At 61.9% G+C, this 16,472-nt stretch overlaps 1 protein-coding gene across 4 annotated transcripts in view; it reads right to left on the bottom strand.

The window, feature by feature from the left end:
* The window catches only part of MLLT1 (MLLT1 super elongation complex subunit), a 57,895-nt gene that overhangs the window by 7,239 nt on the left and 34,184 nt on the right, over positions 1-16,472 (bottom strand). For 3 of the 4 annotated variants that reach the window (XM_046685574.1, XM_046685575.1, XM_046685577.1), the window contains exons 4-7: positions 13,524-13,667; positions 9,830-9,955; positions 5,200-5,754; positions 567-654 (exon numbers count right to left, since the gene is read on the bottom strand). In XM_046685574.1, the coding sequence (XP_046541530.1) occupies positions 567-654; positions 5,200-5,754; positions 9,830-9,955; positions 13,524-13,667 (913 nt within the window). The remainder of the gene's footprint in view (positions 1-566; positions 655-5,199; positions 5,755-9,829; positions 9,956-13,523; positions 13,668-16,472) is intronic. The other variant, XM_046685576.1, reaches the window with a different exon arrangement.

The raw sequence follows: 16,472 nt of genomic DNA, 5'->3' as shown, positions 1-16,472 counted from the left end.
ACACCAGAGACAGCAAAGATCACCAGAAGGAGCAGCACTTCTCACACCTGGATGACAGTCAAGTGATCTGCTTCCATTTTGCTTTTTAACACAGACTCCCTGAGCCTCCACAGACCTACTGACATGTGTCTCTGGGGCTCAGTGTGGGAAAGCAACCGTAAACTGAAGAAATGCCCAGGGCAAGTTCCGCCTCAGCAGAAGCTGCCCCCAGTGCCCCCTCCCCCCTCGCTCCAGGCCCCCCCCCCTTCCCCCCCTCCCCACCGCTCTAGGCTCTCCCCATCACCCCCTCCCCGACAGCTCCAGGCTCTCTGGATCCTCCCCCTCCCCCACGGTCTCCTACCCTGGGCTAGGCTGTGAGTTCTCTGGCAGCGCCGCAGCTCGCAGACTCGGCGTGTGCTGAGATTCTGGCATGCAGCGAGCCCCCCACCAGCCAATGAGTTTGGGAAATCACTTGGGAAGCCCTCTGAGTCACTAACAAGCCCAGCACCCCCGTGGCCTCCGGGGGGCTTGGGGGGCAGCAGTAAGCCTTCTCACGAGGACACTCCCCATCTCCCTTCGTCACGCACCTTGACTGTGGTTCTGAGACGGCTCGAAGTCCGAGTCCGAACTGGAGTCAGAGCTGGAGCTGGAGTTGGACGGGCTCGACTGGGCGGACTTCACCCCACAGCGGGGGGGCGGGGCAGCGGGAGAGAAGACAAGAAGAACCTTTCAGTCCCAAGAGGAGGGGCGGGGCACCCAGCCGGGTCTCCCCAGACCCACATTGGAAAGGTCCCAAGGGCGCCAGACCCCGAGGAGCCTGGCCGGAGGCCCACAGGGCAGCCTGGATGCTCCTGAGACCCTGACTTCCCGTTCAGGCGGCCCACGCCTGCCTCCTCCTGCAGCCCCAGGACACCACGGTCTGCATTGAAACGCAACCGACGCCCTCTCGTTCCCACGGAGGGGCTTTAAATTTCACGTCGTTCCAGGGGCTGGCCCGTGGCCTGGTGATTAAGTTCGCCGCGCTCGGCTTCGGTGGCCCAGGTCTGGTTCCCGGGCGCGGACCTACACCACTTGTTGGCAGCCATGCTGTGGCGGCTCACATACAAAATGGAGGAACACTAGCTCAGGATAAATCTTCCTGAAGCAAAAAGAGGAAGACTGGTAACACATTAGCTCAGGGCCCATCTTCCTCAGAAAAATAAATGTCCAGCAGCTCCGGAAAAGCCTCAGAGCACGTCTCTGGTCTTCCATTTGCTGGGCAGGAGGACAGAGCACGGGCGAGCTCTGGACACAGGGGAGGGGCGGCACATCGTGGCTGCCCCTTGGCTCATGGGTCTGCTGCCCCCCGGCGGAAGCCCCAGCTGGCAGGGTGGGCTGTGCACCGCAGGGAACAGCTGAAAGGTCTGCACAGGAGAGGTGGGTGCAGAGACCCGCTTCTCCTTCTGCCCGTTTCCTCGCTGCCTGTCCCGAGGCCAGCTGATGACACAGAGATGCTGTCAGCCCAGGTGCCCAAGGGGACAACAAATACGCGTGCACGTGACAAGCAGTTGAGGACACACTGGACTGGAGCCTGACCCCACTGTACCCAGTCAGTCACATCCTCCTTTCTGCAGGTGCCACCCCAACTCAGCCACCAGGGGGCAGTAAGAGTTAAGACTAGGACACGAGGCCGTGGGACACAAGCGGGTGAGGTGCCCTGGGGGCTGTGCCTCTTGGGGGACAGATGCGTCACTTCAGACACCGGAATGGGGAAGGGCTTCCGCCCTGCCGCAGGGAGAGCTGAGCCACACGGGGGGCGGCGTCTGCGCCAGGCCCTTGGTTTCTGCCAACAGGCTATTCCAGGGGTGCACACAGCAGCCCATCTGTGCCGGCCACAGAGCCCCGGCCACCTGGAAGCCACCTCAGAGCCGCCAGGCCTGTCCTCGGACCGGGGGCAGTCACGAAGAACGGAGCAGCTTGAGCAGTTGGGGACCAGCCCCTGCGGGCACCTTCCCTGGTCTAGAGAAGGGAGGGCCAGGAGGTGGGCAAGAACTCAGCAGCGTCTGCTCTGTCCTGGCCTGTGCCACGGGAGAGAGACCCCAGAAAGGGTGCCCCTGACCCGCTGCGGCTCAGGACAGCCCCTCCCGATGGCCTGTGCAAAAAGGGCAGCCCCCAGGCGGAAAAAGGAGGCCCCGGAAGGCACAGGTCTCTCCTCACTCAGCAGACACAAAGAGAGGCCAAGCTGCTGGGGCCGAGGCCCTCTCTCCTGAAGGGCTGCAGGGATCTTGTCTCGAGGGCTTACCCAGGCCTAACCCAACCTGCTCCAGGCCCTGCCAACGTGCCCCTGCCGACTCCCCGACTCGCCCCTTCACACGGGCACACGGTGTTCCATGGGAAACCTCCCCAGAAAACCTGGCCTAGGTTGCCATCAACCACTCTCCACTATGGGGTGCCACACAGACCAGTGTGACCCCTCAAGCCCCAACGAGGGGCCTGCTGGGCCTGGAGCCACGTGGCCCCTCCTGCGTGCAGATCCGAGTTCTTCTTCAGGCTCAGGGTCCTGGGTTCTGACCCCAGTTCTCTCACCCCCCGGCCCAGGCGGTCTCTGCTTCTAAGCCTGTTTCCCGGTCCATGAAGGAGCTGCCCTGCGGGCCTCTGCCAAGCACGCGTGCGCACCAGCGGCCAGCCCAGGGAGGTCGACGTCCACCGAGCCTCTGGGCTCTGGGGCACGGATCCCAGACAGAACTCCAGGGCAGGCGCATGAGTGGCAGGGTCTGCGGCTGACACAGTGGCAGCAGGGGTGACGGCAGCACCCAGTGGTGAGACCCTGGCCAGGCCTGTCCTTCCCGGGGCATAGGAAGGAGCCTGTCCCGCCTGGCACCTCCACGCATGCTCTCACTCCCGGGGGAGGCGGCACCCGGTGTGCGGGCTTGGCTCAGCGACTCTGGAAGTGGGAGTCACGCCAGCCCGGGCCCTGCACCAGGGCAGGTGAGCGTGAGCACTGTCCTCGACAGAGCAGGTCAGAGCTCCTCAGATGCACCTGTCGCTGTTCCTTCCACAAAAATCCGAGGGGTAGGAGGGGGAAGAGGATCCAGAAACCGTTTCGGCCAAAAGAGCCTGGAGGCAGTGAGTCAGAAGGCCCACGACGGGTCGCTGTGCGCACTGCCGAAGCGTCCTCATGCTCCGGCCACCAGAGCATCCAGACGGAGGGTGGAGGGGCCTGCCGTGCTCCCAGCACTCCTGGGCCCGGGCCTGAATGGGCTGTGTGGTTCAGGACTGCCCCCCGGCCAAGGAGACCACAGAGAAGGAGGCTGAGGAGCTGGGGAGCTGGCCCGGGGACTCGGACAACCAGGTTTCTGGACACGTCTGTGGGCCCCGGGGAGGAAGTGACTCAGGTTCGGCGTGGTGGTCAGGGCTTTCCGGTGGTGGTGCTCCACGTGGCCTCCAGGGTGGGACGGCCTGAGACGCTCTAGAGAGGCTAGGGAGGCCCGGGTCTAGAAGGCTGTCTCGCCTCCTCCACCACAGGCGTCTGTGCCTTGCCAAGGTCCCAGGGTTGGGGAATGTCAGCGAGTCACCGTCCAGCAGGCCTAGAGGCCCCCAGGCATCCTGAGGGACCTCGAGTGGCTACGGCTCGTTGTTCAGAAGTCTCTCAGGCCATTAGACGTGCCTCTTCAGCCAAGAGACACCCAGGCTTCCTTGAGCAACTCCAGTCTCTGGTCGCAGCGCCCAAGGCCACAGACGCCACTGTTCAGCAGGCCCGCTCTGCGCAGCAGGGCCCGGGGGAGGAAGCCTGCCGCAGAGCGTCCCAGGTGCTCAGGACGATCACAGGAGGGCGCCAACGTGGAAGCCAGCACCCAGGCACCAGCTTGGGCGGGCCCCAGCAGAGGCCTCCACCTCTTCCCAACGCAGGGAGACCAGCCTCGGGCGCAGGAAGGCCACGCCTGGGGTGAACAGGAGGAAAGGGCACCAGCCCAGAGCTCTGGGTTCTGAGCAGATGGAGGCGACAGACCGGGGCGCTACGAAGCACCCAAAGAAAGTTCTCCAGCAGCTGAGTGGGCTACTGAGATGGCCCTGGATCTGCGGGGGTCCTGCCACCTTCAGGCTCACCGTCAGACAGTGTGCCTGACTGAGAAGCACTGGCCAGTCCCACGTATCCCTAAGCCAGTGGGACACACTATTACCCGTGGGCCGAATCATCTGGCCCAGCCAGCACTGTTGCCTCCAACGGGGTGTCCCCTGGAAGCCACATGCTCATGACATCAGCGCTGTGGACACAAACCACCCCTGGCTCACTCTCTGGGAACCCCCCTCAAAGTCACCATGGAGGCCCAGGAGGCAGTGCTGGAGGCGAGGCTTCCGCCTTTGAGAGAATGAGGATTTAGAAACCGCAGATGGCCACCGAGGGCCAGGGCAGGTGACAGAGGTGTGGAGATCACTCACTCATCCATCCATCCACACACCTGTTCTCTGATCACTAACGCCAAACACAACACTCAGAGGTGACACCGCCACCGGAGGCCCCAGTGAGGTCTGGCCTCCTAGTCACAAGCTGGCGACTGCTCCTCTGTGGCTCAAGCATCTCTGACGGCAACTCCGAGGGCCACTGGAGAGGTGCTGCAGGAGGAGCCCAGAGCCTCTCATGGTGACCGGGCGCCCCCAGCACACGCTCAGGAAACGAGCCTGCCGACGTGAGAGCCCCGCAGCCGAGCTGTGCGTGCAGGAGCAGGCAGGTGGGAGGGCGCAGAGGCTCGGACCCCACCAGCCAGGTGGGAAGGGAGGGAGCGAGGCGCAGGGGCCCGCGTTAACCTTCCAGACTGGGAGAGTGGGACGAAGACACAGGGATGCCCCACCCGTGGAGGGAGTGAGCTCCCTGGCAGACTGGCCCTGTGCTGGCCAGGGAAGGGGCAACAGCGAGACACGATGGCCCACCGGACCCCAGAGAAGCCACCTAAAGCATGGCCCATGCAGGGGCTGCCCAAGGAAGAGAGCTCTGGATCCAGGGCTCACACTACCGTGCTCTCCCAGAACCATCCACCCCGGGGACCGCCTCCACAGGGTTCTCACGGGGCAGGCCTGTCACCCCGACAGGAGGGGAAACTGAGGCTTAGCGAGCTGTAGAGGCTTGCCCAAAGCTACAGGAGCAAGTGGAGGCTGGGGACCCCTGTATCCTCGTCTAACGTGGGGCGGCTCGGAGCCGGGGGAGGACAGGACGGGGTGCGGGGCAGGAAGGAGCCGCCTCACCTCTGTCTTGAAGGAGGCCTCGTCCTCAGAGTTGGACTCCTCCACCTCCGGGGGCTTCTTCACCTCCCTGGGCTCGCTCTCGGCCTTGACCTTCTCCCCTTTGGCGCTGCCCTTGTCCTTGGCCGGCTTTCTGTCCGAGAAGGAGGAAGACGAGGTGCGGGGCGAGGTGCCGGGGGCGCTCCGCGACCCCTTGGAGCTGCTCTTCTTCTGCTTTTTGGCGCTGGGCTTGGGCGAGTCGGCGGCGGCCGGCCGCTTGCTGGAAGACTTGGCAGGGGGCGGCGGGGGCGGCCCGCCCTTGGGGGACATGCTCTCCAGTTTGGTCTCCTTTAGTGCCATCTTGGGCTCCTTGAACGCGGCCTTGGGCGGCGGGGCCTTCTCCTCCTTGGGCGGCCGGCCCTCGCCCAGCTTCCGCGCGGCGTCCTTGGTGCTCCTGGGCTGCTCGCGCTCCGGCTCCTTGGAGGGGCCCTTGCTCTCCGAGTCCTTGCGCGGCCGCTCCCGGTGCTCCTTGGTCGTCTTGTGGCTCTTGCAGGCCTTGCTGCTCTCCCTGCTGGCATCCTAAATGCCGGGCGGGGGTGGGGGAGAGACACGGTCAAATGGCATCTCGGGGCCGCCCTGCTCCGCCTCCCCCGACCCCACAAAGCGTAATCCACCTGATTCAGACTCAGCTAGAGAAAATCTTCCATAAAGCGAAAAAGTAAGGCAGCAGGTGAGAGTTTTAAATGGAGCTGTCCCTTTAAACTACTAGGAAGTGTCAGCAGGTCCCAGACGACTGCAGGCTAAGATTCCCCTCTGAATGAACTGACATTCCCTGAGGGATTCAAGAAGAGTACACGGTGAGTCAGATACGAGACAGGCAAGCCACATCGACCCGCTCCCACTCCAACATCTTACAGCTGCCCACCGGGCCCAGGGAAAAGCGGAGGCTCGGCCTGGCGTGGGGGCGCTGGGGGGCGCCAGCGGGCGGGCCTCGCCCCTTCTGTCCCCACCACAGAGCCTGCGTGCCTCCTGCCCGGTCGCCTCTGGGGCCTTCCTCCCCAAGTGGCCCCCACCTGGCCTGCACAGCCAGGCTTGGGCCCGTCCCATGTGCGTGCCCAGGCACAGGGTCCTCCGACCCCGCAGATGGCATTTGCTGAGCGCCGCTGGGTTCCCGGGCGCTGTGCAGGACAGCCAGCTGCTAGCCCTCTCGGACCCGAAGCCAACCGGGCAGCTTCTCTAGAACGTGTATGACTGCTGGGTCTCCACCTCGGAGACTCGGAGGGTTGAGGGTGGAGCCCGGACTCTGGCACTGATCAGCCAGGTCATGGAGCTCCTGCTGGGGACAGATGCAGAGAGCGGCCCTGCTCCAGGCTGCCAGGAAGGCTGGGCCAGGTGACTCCAACCCTGTGTACTTGCACTGCCTCTGAGCAAGCGCAAGACCACCTACCTCACGGGCGCTGGTGCAGGGCCTGGCAGACAGCGAGCGCTCGACCAAGAGGGCTGCACCCCCCATGCAGCTAGCGGGCCCTGCAGGCGGGAGCCCCCCGACAGCTGGTTTGGGCCTCCTCCCGGTCAGCACCCCACCATCACCATGCACGCGCAGGAGCGCTGGGCGGGCGCCTGCTGCAGTCGGCTGCCGCGGGCCCTGCCCCCACTCGGTCGGCCAGGTGCATGGTCAGGGCCACAGGCTCTCCAGCTAAAGGCTTACCGGGACACCAACAGCAGGCAGACCCAGAGGGTGGCCTGTACCACCTGGGGGGCTCCCCAAAGGCAGCCACACTTTACCAGCTCACCCCGAGTGCCAAGGAGGCGGGCTGGAGAGTATGGGGGAGGCAGGGCGGGAAATCAGGTTCACGCCCAGCAGCCGGCCCTCTGCTGCCTGCTCTCGCAGCCCACCCAAGGGGCCAGCGATGGAACCCTCCCCGCAAAGAGCCACAGGCACAGATGGCACAGCCTCGACTGCCTCTGATCTACTCAGGTCACCACTTTCTTACAAATCCACGACCCACATCAGGGCTAGAGGTTCGGGGTCAGGCCCTCGTGGCCGTGGGCTCCTGCCGCCTCCGTGAAGAGACACTGGCCCTGTGCCCCAGCTCCTAAGTCACCAGGGCTGCGGAGAGGGGTGCTCACACCACCGGCCCCGAGCAGCCTGTCTAAAGGGGTGACCCCCTTGGGGCTGGCATGTGAAATGGGGCCAGTCCCTGGCGTCTCGGCTCCCCAGCAAGCTGCTCCTCCAAAGAAGGAGGCAAGAAAGACCCCACGTGCACCTCCAGCCTCTCCTTGCAGCGTCCACGCAGCCCCCTCGGCTGCGGGAGCTGGTCCCAGGAAGAGGTGGGATGAGAGCACATGACAGGCAATGTGGTTCCCGCCGCGACCCCCAGCCCCAGGTCAGCCGAGCCTCCGCAGCTGCCCAGAGCCTGCTCGACTGTTGGGAGCCTTCGGCGCAGCAGCTCTTCACCAGGGTCTGCACAAGCGCCCGAGACCACGGGCTCTGTGAATCACACACTAAGTTCTGAGCATCAGGTGGACGCTCCTAGGGCTGAGAACCCATCGCAGTCACATACTCAAAGCCGTCAATGAAAACAGCTAAAAATCAAGTATTAGAGAAAGGTCAACCAGGCTAACTTGCTGACATGGCACAGGGAGAAGCAGGGCGCCCTGAAACCACAGGTGCGCAAGGCCAGGGGTGCCACTGGGCGGGAACCAAAGGGAACAACCATCCTCACAGTGTGAGCCTTCTGGGGGTCCCGCTCCTCTCCCAGGAGGCTCCAATTCCTGCGTGCCATGCTACCCTCCAGGGGGCTATGAGGTGGGGAGCGGACCACCAGACACCGATCCAGCCAGGGCTGTAACAGCCACACTTTCCAGGGGTCCCAGAGCTGGGGGATCTGATGGGTGAGGCCATGCAAGGACCCATCCCTACCCTCCCGGCCCCCTCTGCCTGGAGCACGTGGCCCGGCAGCAGAGAACCAATTTGGGGGGAACAGCCAGTGCCCAAAGGAAGGTCCTCAGCTGGGAGAACAGGCTGGTGCACAGGCCACGCCTTCCAAGGAGACAAGAGTGAGGCAGTGACTCAGACGCCAAGACTGCGACAACAGGCAAGGGGGCGTCTTGGAGAGCCATCAGCAGAGAGGAACGTGCTTCTGCTGCCTGAGAAAGCTATGCAGGCGCCTCCTCAGTCACACCGCCCAGGAGGCTGGAGAAAGGTCCTGGACAGGGATGGCGTGGAGATGGCGGAGACGGAGGACCCTGCCTACAGGCCGCCTGAGCCTGGCAGATACGCCTGTCTGGCTCAGGGGCTCCAGGGGTCTCAAAGACACTCCAGTGTGCGACGCCACGAGCAGCCCCAGCAGACACAGCTTTGTCGGCCACCGGAGCATCCTCACCCTCTGGGGGGCGGTTCTTTGCAGAGTTTAGGTGACTTATAAGTGACACGTACAGAAGAAACGGCAATTCCTCCTCTTCCTCTTTTGCAGACTTCCAAAAAACGGTGGGTGGCTGAGAGAGAAGCTGCCGAGATCTCTAGCAAGAATTTTTCTTCCATTTAATCTCCACAAGTTCAGGGCAAGACAGGCCCGGGAGGCCGGCGAGGGGGAGACCCCCAGAGCTGCACTCCGTACTTAAGACTGGCCTCCTGCGTCTCGAGGGCTCAGTCAGATGAGCCTGAGGGTTTCAGAGACCTACTGGCCTGTGGCAAGTGCCAGGAAGACCCTGCCTGGGTGACACGGCTCTCCTCCAGTGCAGCTGCTGAGGACAGCTGTCAGAGAGCCTGAGCTCGACCCGCCCCACCTGGGGTACCCCAGGCCCACGACATGTAACAGGTGAGTGAAGCAAGAAAAACGCAAAGATGAGAAGCGGATGAACTCCTGGGGTCAGTGACACAATAAGAAGCAGCCGCCCTGAGGGCCAGCAGGAGCTCGGCCTCTGGGATGCGGAGTGTGGAGGCGGCTGCAGGAGAACAGGACGCACGTTCACAGGTTTATAAGTGCATCGTGACACCATCCGAAGGGCTCTGGCAGCCACTCCGGCAGTCTAGAGAGAGAGGTCTCAGGAAGGCAGAGTGCCACCTGCCCAACAGGCCTGAGAGAAGACGATAAAGCATTTCTTCTTGGGGGACATTGGCTCGGTCGCCCACGGCAGGGCACCTGGCCCTTCCCCCAAGTCAGCTTTCTCTGCCGCAAGCCACTGCCACAGGAAGAAGCGAAGCCTGGAGCAGCCGAGGGCGGGAGCAGCCAGCCCTGGCAGACGGGGCGTCCTGGCCACGCTCAGAAGCCTGGGAGGTAGGCGGTCGCTGCTGCGGTGGACACACACTGTCCACGGCCCCCGGGCACGCGAGGCACTCAGGGCTCTGTCTGAGCAGTCCTGAGACCCACTGACTCAGTGCGAGGGGGTGGACGGGGCAGGCCCTCTGGCCTCAAGAGGAAGAGAGTGAAGAGCTCACGATTACTTGGCTGTTCCACGCACTCCAGGAGGGGCGACTCTCCTGATAAAGTGGCAGAGAGCAGCGAGGGGGAGGCCAGAGCTCCAAGAGGAAGATGCCAAGGGAGCGGGTCCAGGGACAGAAGGCCCAGCTCTGCAGAGGGGGCGCCCTGAGCCCAGGCCCCACCGCGGGGCCCCAGTGCTCCCACATGACTGGGCCTGCCAGCTCACTAACCTTGGAGCCGTGGGGCGGTTTGGTCTTCTTGGGGTCAGAGAAGGCAGAGAGTGGAATTGTGGGTAACATGGGGTAGTCAGGGCTGGGCCTGGACACCGTTTCTGCTCCTTCGGGCATTACCATCACCTAGTGATAAAGAAGAGACAGACGTTATCAATGAGCAAGGAGGCAGGCTGGAAATCCGACTGGCAAGAGGAAGGCAGCCTGCAGAGTGTGGCGAGGGCCGTGGGAGCATCCTCCTGGGGCAGCGGGCGAGGGAGGGCTTGAGCCTCACTTTCCCAAAAGAATCAAAGGCAGGTCCTCTGCGAGGCGCTGGGTGCCGAGCGCTGGGAGCAGAGCAGGCTCAGCGGTGCAGAGCGAAGAGAAGCCAGGGCCCAGGATGGCTGGGCCCTGGTGCTGCCGTGAGGCTTCGGGCAGGAGAGCCCCAGGCATGGCGGCGGCCGGGAGGGCCGGGCCAAGAAGGCTCGCGGGGTGTGCCGAGGAGGACGAGAAGGCAGCCCTGGCCAAAGCTGACCTGCACGCTGCAGTTAGGAAAGATCAGAAGCATGAAGGCAAGAAGACAGCCAAGACACCCACACCGGGCAGCCGCATGGTGGAGCGAGCAACTTGTGATGGACGGACGCGTGTGTGACTTTGCCGGGTCCCACATGGCCGGGGGATGAGCCCCCTCACTCTCGGGCAGCTGAAGCTGTCGGAAACACGGAGCAGGCAGCGAGGCCGAGGCGGTGGGCGCCGCTCTCTGCAAAGGCCTGCTGCACGGGCCTTGGGGGGTGCCCGCAAGCTCTGCTCTTTGTTAGTAGACGATGGAGGAGGGAGGGGTCCTGCCAGCAGGCAGATGCTCCGGGGAACACCTGCCCAGCTCCAGCAAGCCTCCTGTGGCACCTGAAGAGGCAGAGAAGGCGCAGGGGCAAGTTCTCGAAATACCGACACTGCAAGTGAACACTACGCGGTCAGGCACCCATAGGCAGCCTTCCAGGCGGCGATGACACACAACAAAGGAATAAAGCACACGCGGAAGGAAGAAAAGAAGAAAGCGTTTAGCGTGGTGGAACAAGCACCATTAATAACTGAGCACCTGGGATTCCTTGATGAGCCAAGCTTTCATCTGAGGCAGCTGACGGGACACCCGGTCACGGGCCCAGGGACACCGGGTGACAGGAAGGCAGTGGAGCCGTTCGTGTGCCGGCGCCCCGCTCCTGACTCGGAGGCGGTGAAGCCCGAGGCTGAGATGCTCATCGGAGCCTGTCTGACCACAACCCTCCTCAGGGCAGCCCCCAGAGCCTGCCTGTGCCCGCGATCACTCGTTCTCAGGAAACCCGCCAGGCTCCGAGGCCGGCAGGGCCACGCGGGGTTACCGGCAGCCCAGCTGGGAGGCAGACGGGATGAGGCCTTAGCGCGCTGGCTCCAGACCTCCTCCTTCCACTGGGGCTTAATCTCTCTGCCCTCCCTTCAGACTCACGCCCTAGACGGACGCTGCTCCACGACAGCGCCGTCGACGCTCTTCTGGTCTCTTTCTCACAGCCCACCGAGCAAAAGGTCAAGTGAGTCAAAGGATCTGCTGCCACCTCTGCCCCGGGGACTCATGTGGCACCCGAGGGGAACACAGACCCTCCGCCGCTGAAGGAGCCTCTGTTCGATGCAGTTCAACTGCCACCGGGGCAAAGGAGGAGACACAACGCCGAGGGGACCGGCAGTCACCTGCCCCGGGCTGGCGTCTGACCACACAGAAAAGCGGAAAAGCCCCTCTGGTCCCTAATGTGAAAGGGTCTGAACCTCACGCTAGGAGTCACGGAACTCCAAGTGACCCACTGGCGAAGGGCGCGGGACAGAAAGCAGTTCTCATGGACTTACGGCTCGCTCTGTCCCTCCAGCTCTTCTTGCACCGACATCAACGCGGGCAGGGTTGGGGGTCATCTGCACTGGAAGGCCACTGCCAGCCCCCCTGGGGACACTCAGAGCTCCAGGACGGCTAACACAAGGATCACAACTCGGGTCTCAGGAGCCACCGTCCTGTAAAGGTCTCGGGCAGCTCCGAAGCCCAGGGCCAGCCTGCAGGGCCTGAAGCCCCAAGGGCGAGAAGGCTGTGAGCATGCAGCCTGCTCCCTGGGCCGCCCTCACGGGGGTGGAAGTCACCTGGCAGAGACCACTGCTCAGCCTGCGGGCCTGGCTCTCCTTCCTCCCTCCGGGGCCGGCCCTGCCCAAACTGCGAGCCGACCTGTCTTCCCAACCTCCGCCTGGGCTGCCTCGTGCCTCCTCCTCCTCCCCCGCCCCTCGGTTTTATTTGTTTAGATGATGCTCAGCGAGCCTTCATCTCTTCAGAGCAAAGGCAACCTCCTTGCGTGGGGAACGGAGGGGGACGGTCCCCTGGCCCTGGAGCTCTGGGAGGCCCCTGGCAAGCTATCTGTGTGTCTGCCTCCTAAAGAAACGTGGCCACGGAATCCTTGTGGGGACACCCAGGAAGACTTGGAGAAATACTGTGGAAATACTTGGCAAGGAACATGAGGTGGAGGAGCAGAGCTGGGAAGACAGTGAGAGCGGGCAAGCCCTCCCCACAGCCCGGTCCCCATGGACTCGGGGCACACGTCCACACAGACGTCTATGTAAGTGCATCCAGCACCTCCCGCTCTGCCGCCCGGCTCCACTGGCCGCCACTCGCGAGGGCAGAATCGCAGGCCAGCCTTTACTAGCAACACGGCAGAGCTCGGTCAGTGTCTGCAATGAACAAATGCTTTTTTTTTTCAAAAGTTCATAGAAGACCCAAGTGAATTAAATGAAGAGGAAAGGCCTGCTCCACGGGCCCAAAGAAACTCAACCCAAACTGCCCGTACTTACTGGGGAGGTGGGCCTGCCCCCATAATGTGCACACATGCACGCAGACGCACACACGCGCACACTCACTCATTCTCGTGACCCTGGCCCGATGCCACCACAGACACCAGCCGGCACCTAGGCAACTGCTCAGTGACTCTTGCTCACTAAAGATGGCTCTGGGATGTCCCATGTCCTCAGCCGGCAGCTCCCTTGGCACACACGGTCCAACGTGCAGCCAAGCGCCCCTCCTCCTTCACAACCAACCGTCCAACCGCACCGACCATCCCCACCCCTGTTCTCCAAGGGCCTCGAGACATGCTCCCAGGGATCTGCCACCACACCCGGATTGCTGGCCACACAACTCATTAGAGAGACCCAGGTTCTGAGAGCTGACGCTTTCGCCCGGCCTCACAAGGCCTCACAAAACTGCGGGGCAGCGTGCATCATTGGGGAATCCCGTGGAGAGCCACGCTGCCTCCGCAGATGACGTGGCCCCAGCACCACCTTGCCAACCCGGCTGAGGGCTGCTCCAGCGCCTCGCCACGCTGACGGCCTGGCCTCACACCCCTCCCTCCCCCTGCCCACCGCGCCATGGAGGAAGATGCTAATTAACTAGAGCTAACCAGGAAGCTGAGGGGATAACTAGCGACTAGTTAGTCATTCACCACTGACAACGCCCCAGCACAGACTCAGGACACCTGGGTCCTACCCAGTGCTGCCGGCTGCTACCTGTGCAACCTGCCAATCCAGGTCCTGGGCGCCCAACCACACGCTGGAGAGACGTGCCCGAGACAGCCCCAGGCCGCCCAGCACAGGAAGCCCATGGAGCCTCGAAGGAGCGGCCGGCGAGCAGGGGCGGGGCCCGCCCAAGGGGCGCACTCACCCCGCCTGCCAGCAGGAGCTTGTACCGGAACTCAACCGTGGGGTTGTTGAAGGTGAGCTTCTCGCAGCGCAGGTGGTTGACAGGCGGGTTGCCCTCCAGGTTGAGGAACAGGTCATAGGTGAAGCAAACCTTCCTCGGCTCCTCCTTAAACAAAGAAAACAAGGAAGTCCGTTTCAGAGGGCGGGTGGGCTGCAGGGACAGCCACGGGACAACAGCCACGGGACAGAGGCGGCCGCGCTCCCACTGCCAGCCCCTGCCCTTCTTCTCGTTGGCTTGGCCTCCATCTCTCTCGCCTCCGCTGCATCTATTCCGTTATCCAAAATAAATTAACTTACTGCTCGCAGAGGACCCAGCAAAGCAGGCTCCACGAGAGAAGCAAAGACACAAAGATCATTAAGAAGGTTGTTCTCGGACACCTGATGGAAATACTCCTGCTGAGGGCGCATACCGCCCCACGCAAACAGCCCCCCTTCAACCCTCACAGCGCCAGCCAACAGACGGAGAAACTGAGGCTCGAAGACACACAGCTGATAAGTGACAGTGCTGAGACCGGGCCCCAGGCTCTGAGGCCCTTGATCCTAGGGCCTCAACCCCTGCTCCTACCCTGGAAGGGAAATTTCTCCAAAGATACGTACAAATGGACAATGAGCACAGAAAAAGATACTCAGCATCACTAATCTTTAGGGAAATGCAAATCAAAACCACAAGATACGACCTCACACCCACTAGGATGGCAACACTAAAAAAAGGGAAAAGGACAAGTGTTGGTGAGGATGTGGGGAGATCGTAACCCTTGCGCGTTGCTAGTGGGCATACAAAATGGTGCAGACGCTCTGGAACACTGCCTGGGAGTTCCTCACAACGTTAAATACAGAGTAACTGTGTGGCCCATTTCTCTCTCCTAGATAGAGACCCAAGAGAAACGAAAGCACGCGCTGACAGCAAAACGTGCACACCTACGTCCACAGAAGACTATTCACAATAGCCAAAAAGCGGAAACACCCTGCGTGTCCATCAACAGAGGAGCGGATAAACAGTGTGGTCCGTGCGAACAATGGAATACTACTGGGCCATGAAAAGGAGCGAGGCCCTGACACAGGCGCACGTGGACGGACCTGGAAACCACGATGCTCAGGGAGAGCAGCAGACATACGGTGTGTGATCCCATTGATGTGAAATGTCCAGAACAGGCAGATCCACAGAGACAGAAAGTGGATTCGTGGTTACCAGGGGCTGGGGAGGGAGACGGGGAAACTGCTAATGAGGACGCGGTTTCTTTCTGGGGTGATGAAGGTGTTCTGGAATCAGACAGCTGTGACTGACTGCACAATACTGTGAATGTACTAAAAACCACCAGATACGTATGCTCTAAAAGGGTGAATTTTCTGGTATGTGAATTACACCCCAATTTTTTAAAATGCTCTCTCCAATGGGGGAGAAAAAACTACGAGTGTGGGGGGCTGGTGAAGGTTCGACGAAGACCTCAAGACAGGGTCGTCAGGGTAAGAGGGAGAGCAGAGCAGCCAGCCCCTCACACGGGCATTCCCCTGCCCTCCCGCAGCCCAGACCAGCAGGTTTGCAGTCCTGGGAGAGACAGGGAGCGGGGACAGGGGCCAGACCTGCTTTCCGCCCCTTCCAGCCACGGCCAGGGGCTCGAGCTGCCTCACCACCCCCTCCACCACCCCAGCAAGCGGCAACGTCAGGCTTTTCAAGCTCTGGTGAATGGGTGACGCCTGCGAGTGGGAACAAAGGGGACAGGAGTGGGGTCCTGCAGTCGCATGTGAATGACTCTGCGCCCCACCAACACGCACACCAATTCAGGCTACAAAGGTGGAAGGTGCACCTGTCACATGAAAGAGCCGCAGACCCAGCCCTCCAGGAGCCACGAGTCTGGTGGCGAGCAGACCAGTAAACAGGCCTTCTCGAGCCAGAACCAGCTGGTGAGGGGACACCGATCTTGGCCCCTGCCCCGCAGCCCCTGGTGTCAGGAAGAGTGGGTTTCTGCCCCAGCCATCTAAACCAGACTTGGATACGGTTCCTCTTCTGCAAGGTGGACGTGTGACTTAGCGGGGGGTGATGAGATGTAAGGGGGGCCAGCCTTGGGAGGGCCTTCCTTCCCAAATGAAAAACAAACAAAGGTGCACGGAGGGAATCTCGGCGCCCCTCTTCTTCCTGTGGGACCTGAGATGCGACGCCTGAGGGCAGCGCCAGCCGCGGGACAAGCGAGGAGGAAGCCCACGCGCATCTCAGGTAGGCAGCCCGGCACGTGGCCATCAGCCAGCTCCTCCCGCTTCTTGTGAAGGAAGAGGAAGACGCCCCCACATTAAGCCCTAAATGTTCCAGGAAGCGGGCAGGGTGTCTCGACCGGGAGCAGGGCTTGAAACTGGCAAATAAGTGGGGGGCAAGAAAAACCAAGCATCTCTCTTGCCTTTCCACGGGGCAAACACCCAGACGCCAAGAGGTAAACACGCGTTCCAGCGAACGCGTGATGAGGAGCGAGAGCACCACGGGTCTGGGACTCCTGACGCGCAGTCACCTAGGCCTGTCAACTGCCGCCAACGCCACACACACAGACCGCCAGACGACACCGATGTGCCGCCTTCCCGAGGATCTCACCTCCAGATTCAAGTTCAAACTGACAGGGAGCACACAAATCAGAGGCCTATGTTAAGTAATGAACACCACAGGAACAAGCAGCAAAAAGCCAGCACAAAGCACACTCTACAGGACAAATGACCCAGGTTCTTCAACAAATAAATTGCAAAAAAAAAAAAAGAAAAAAAGAAAAGGTAGGAGAATGTACAGACTAAAAGGGATTGAAGAGACAAACCCATGAACCACAACGTGAGGCTCTTATCCAGATCCTGACGCAGCAGCAGAACTTTAAGCACTAACTGGATTTTAAGGAATTAAGAATTGCTAGGTGTGATACTGGTATTATCATCATCT

This window comes from Equus quagga, chromosome 14, assembly GCF_021613505.1.
Source record: "Equus quagga isolate Etosha38 chromosome 14, UCLA_HA_Equagga_1.0, whole genome shotgun sequence".
Lineage (NCBI taxonomy): Eukaryota > Metazoa > Chordata > Mammalia > Perissodactyla > Equidae > Equus > Equus quagga.
This window is presented reverse-complemented; position numbering and strand designations above follow the sequence as displayed.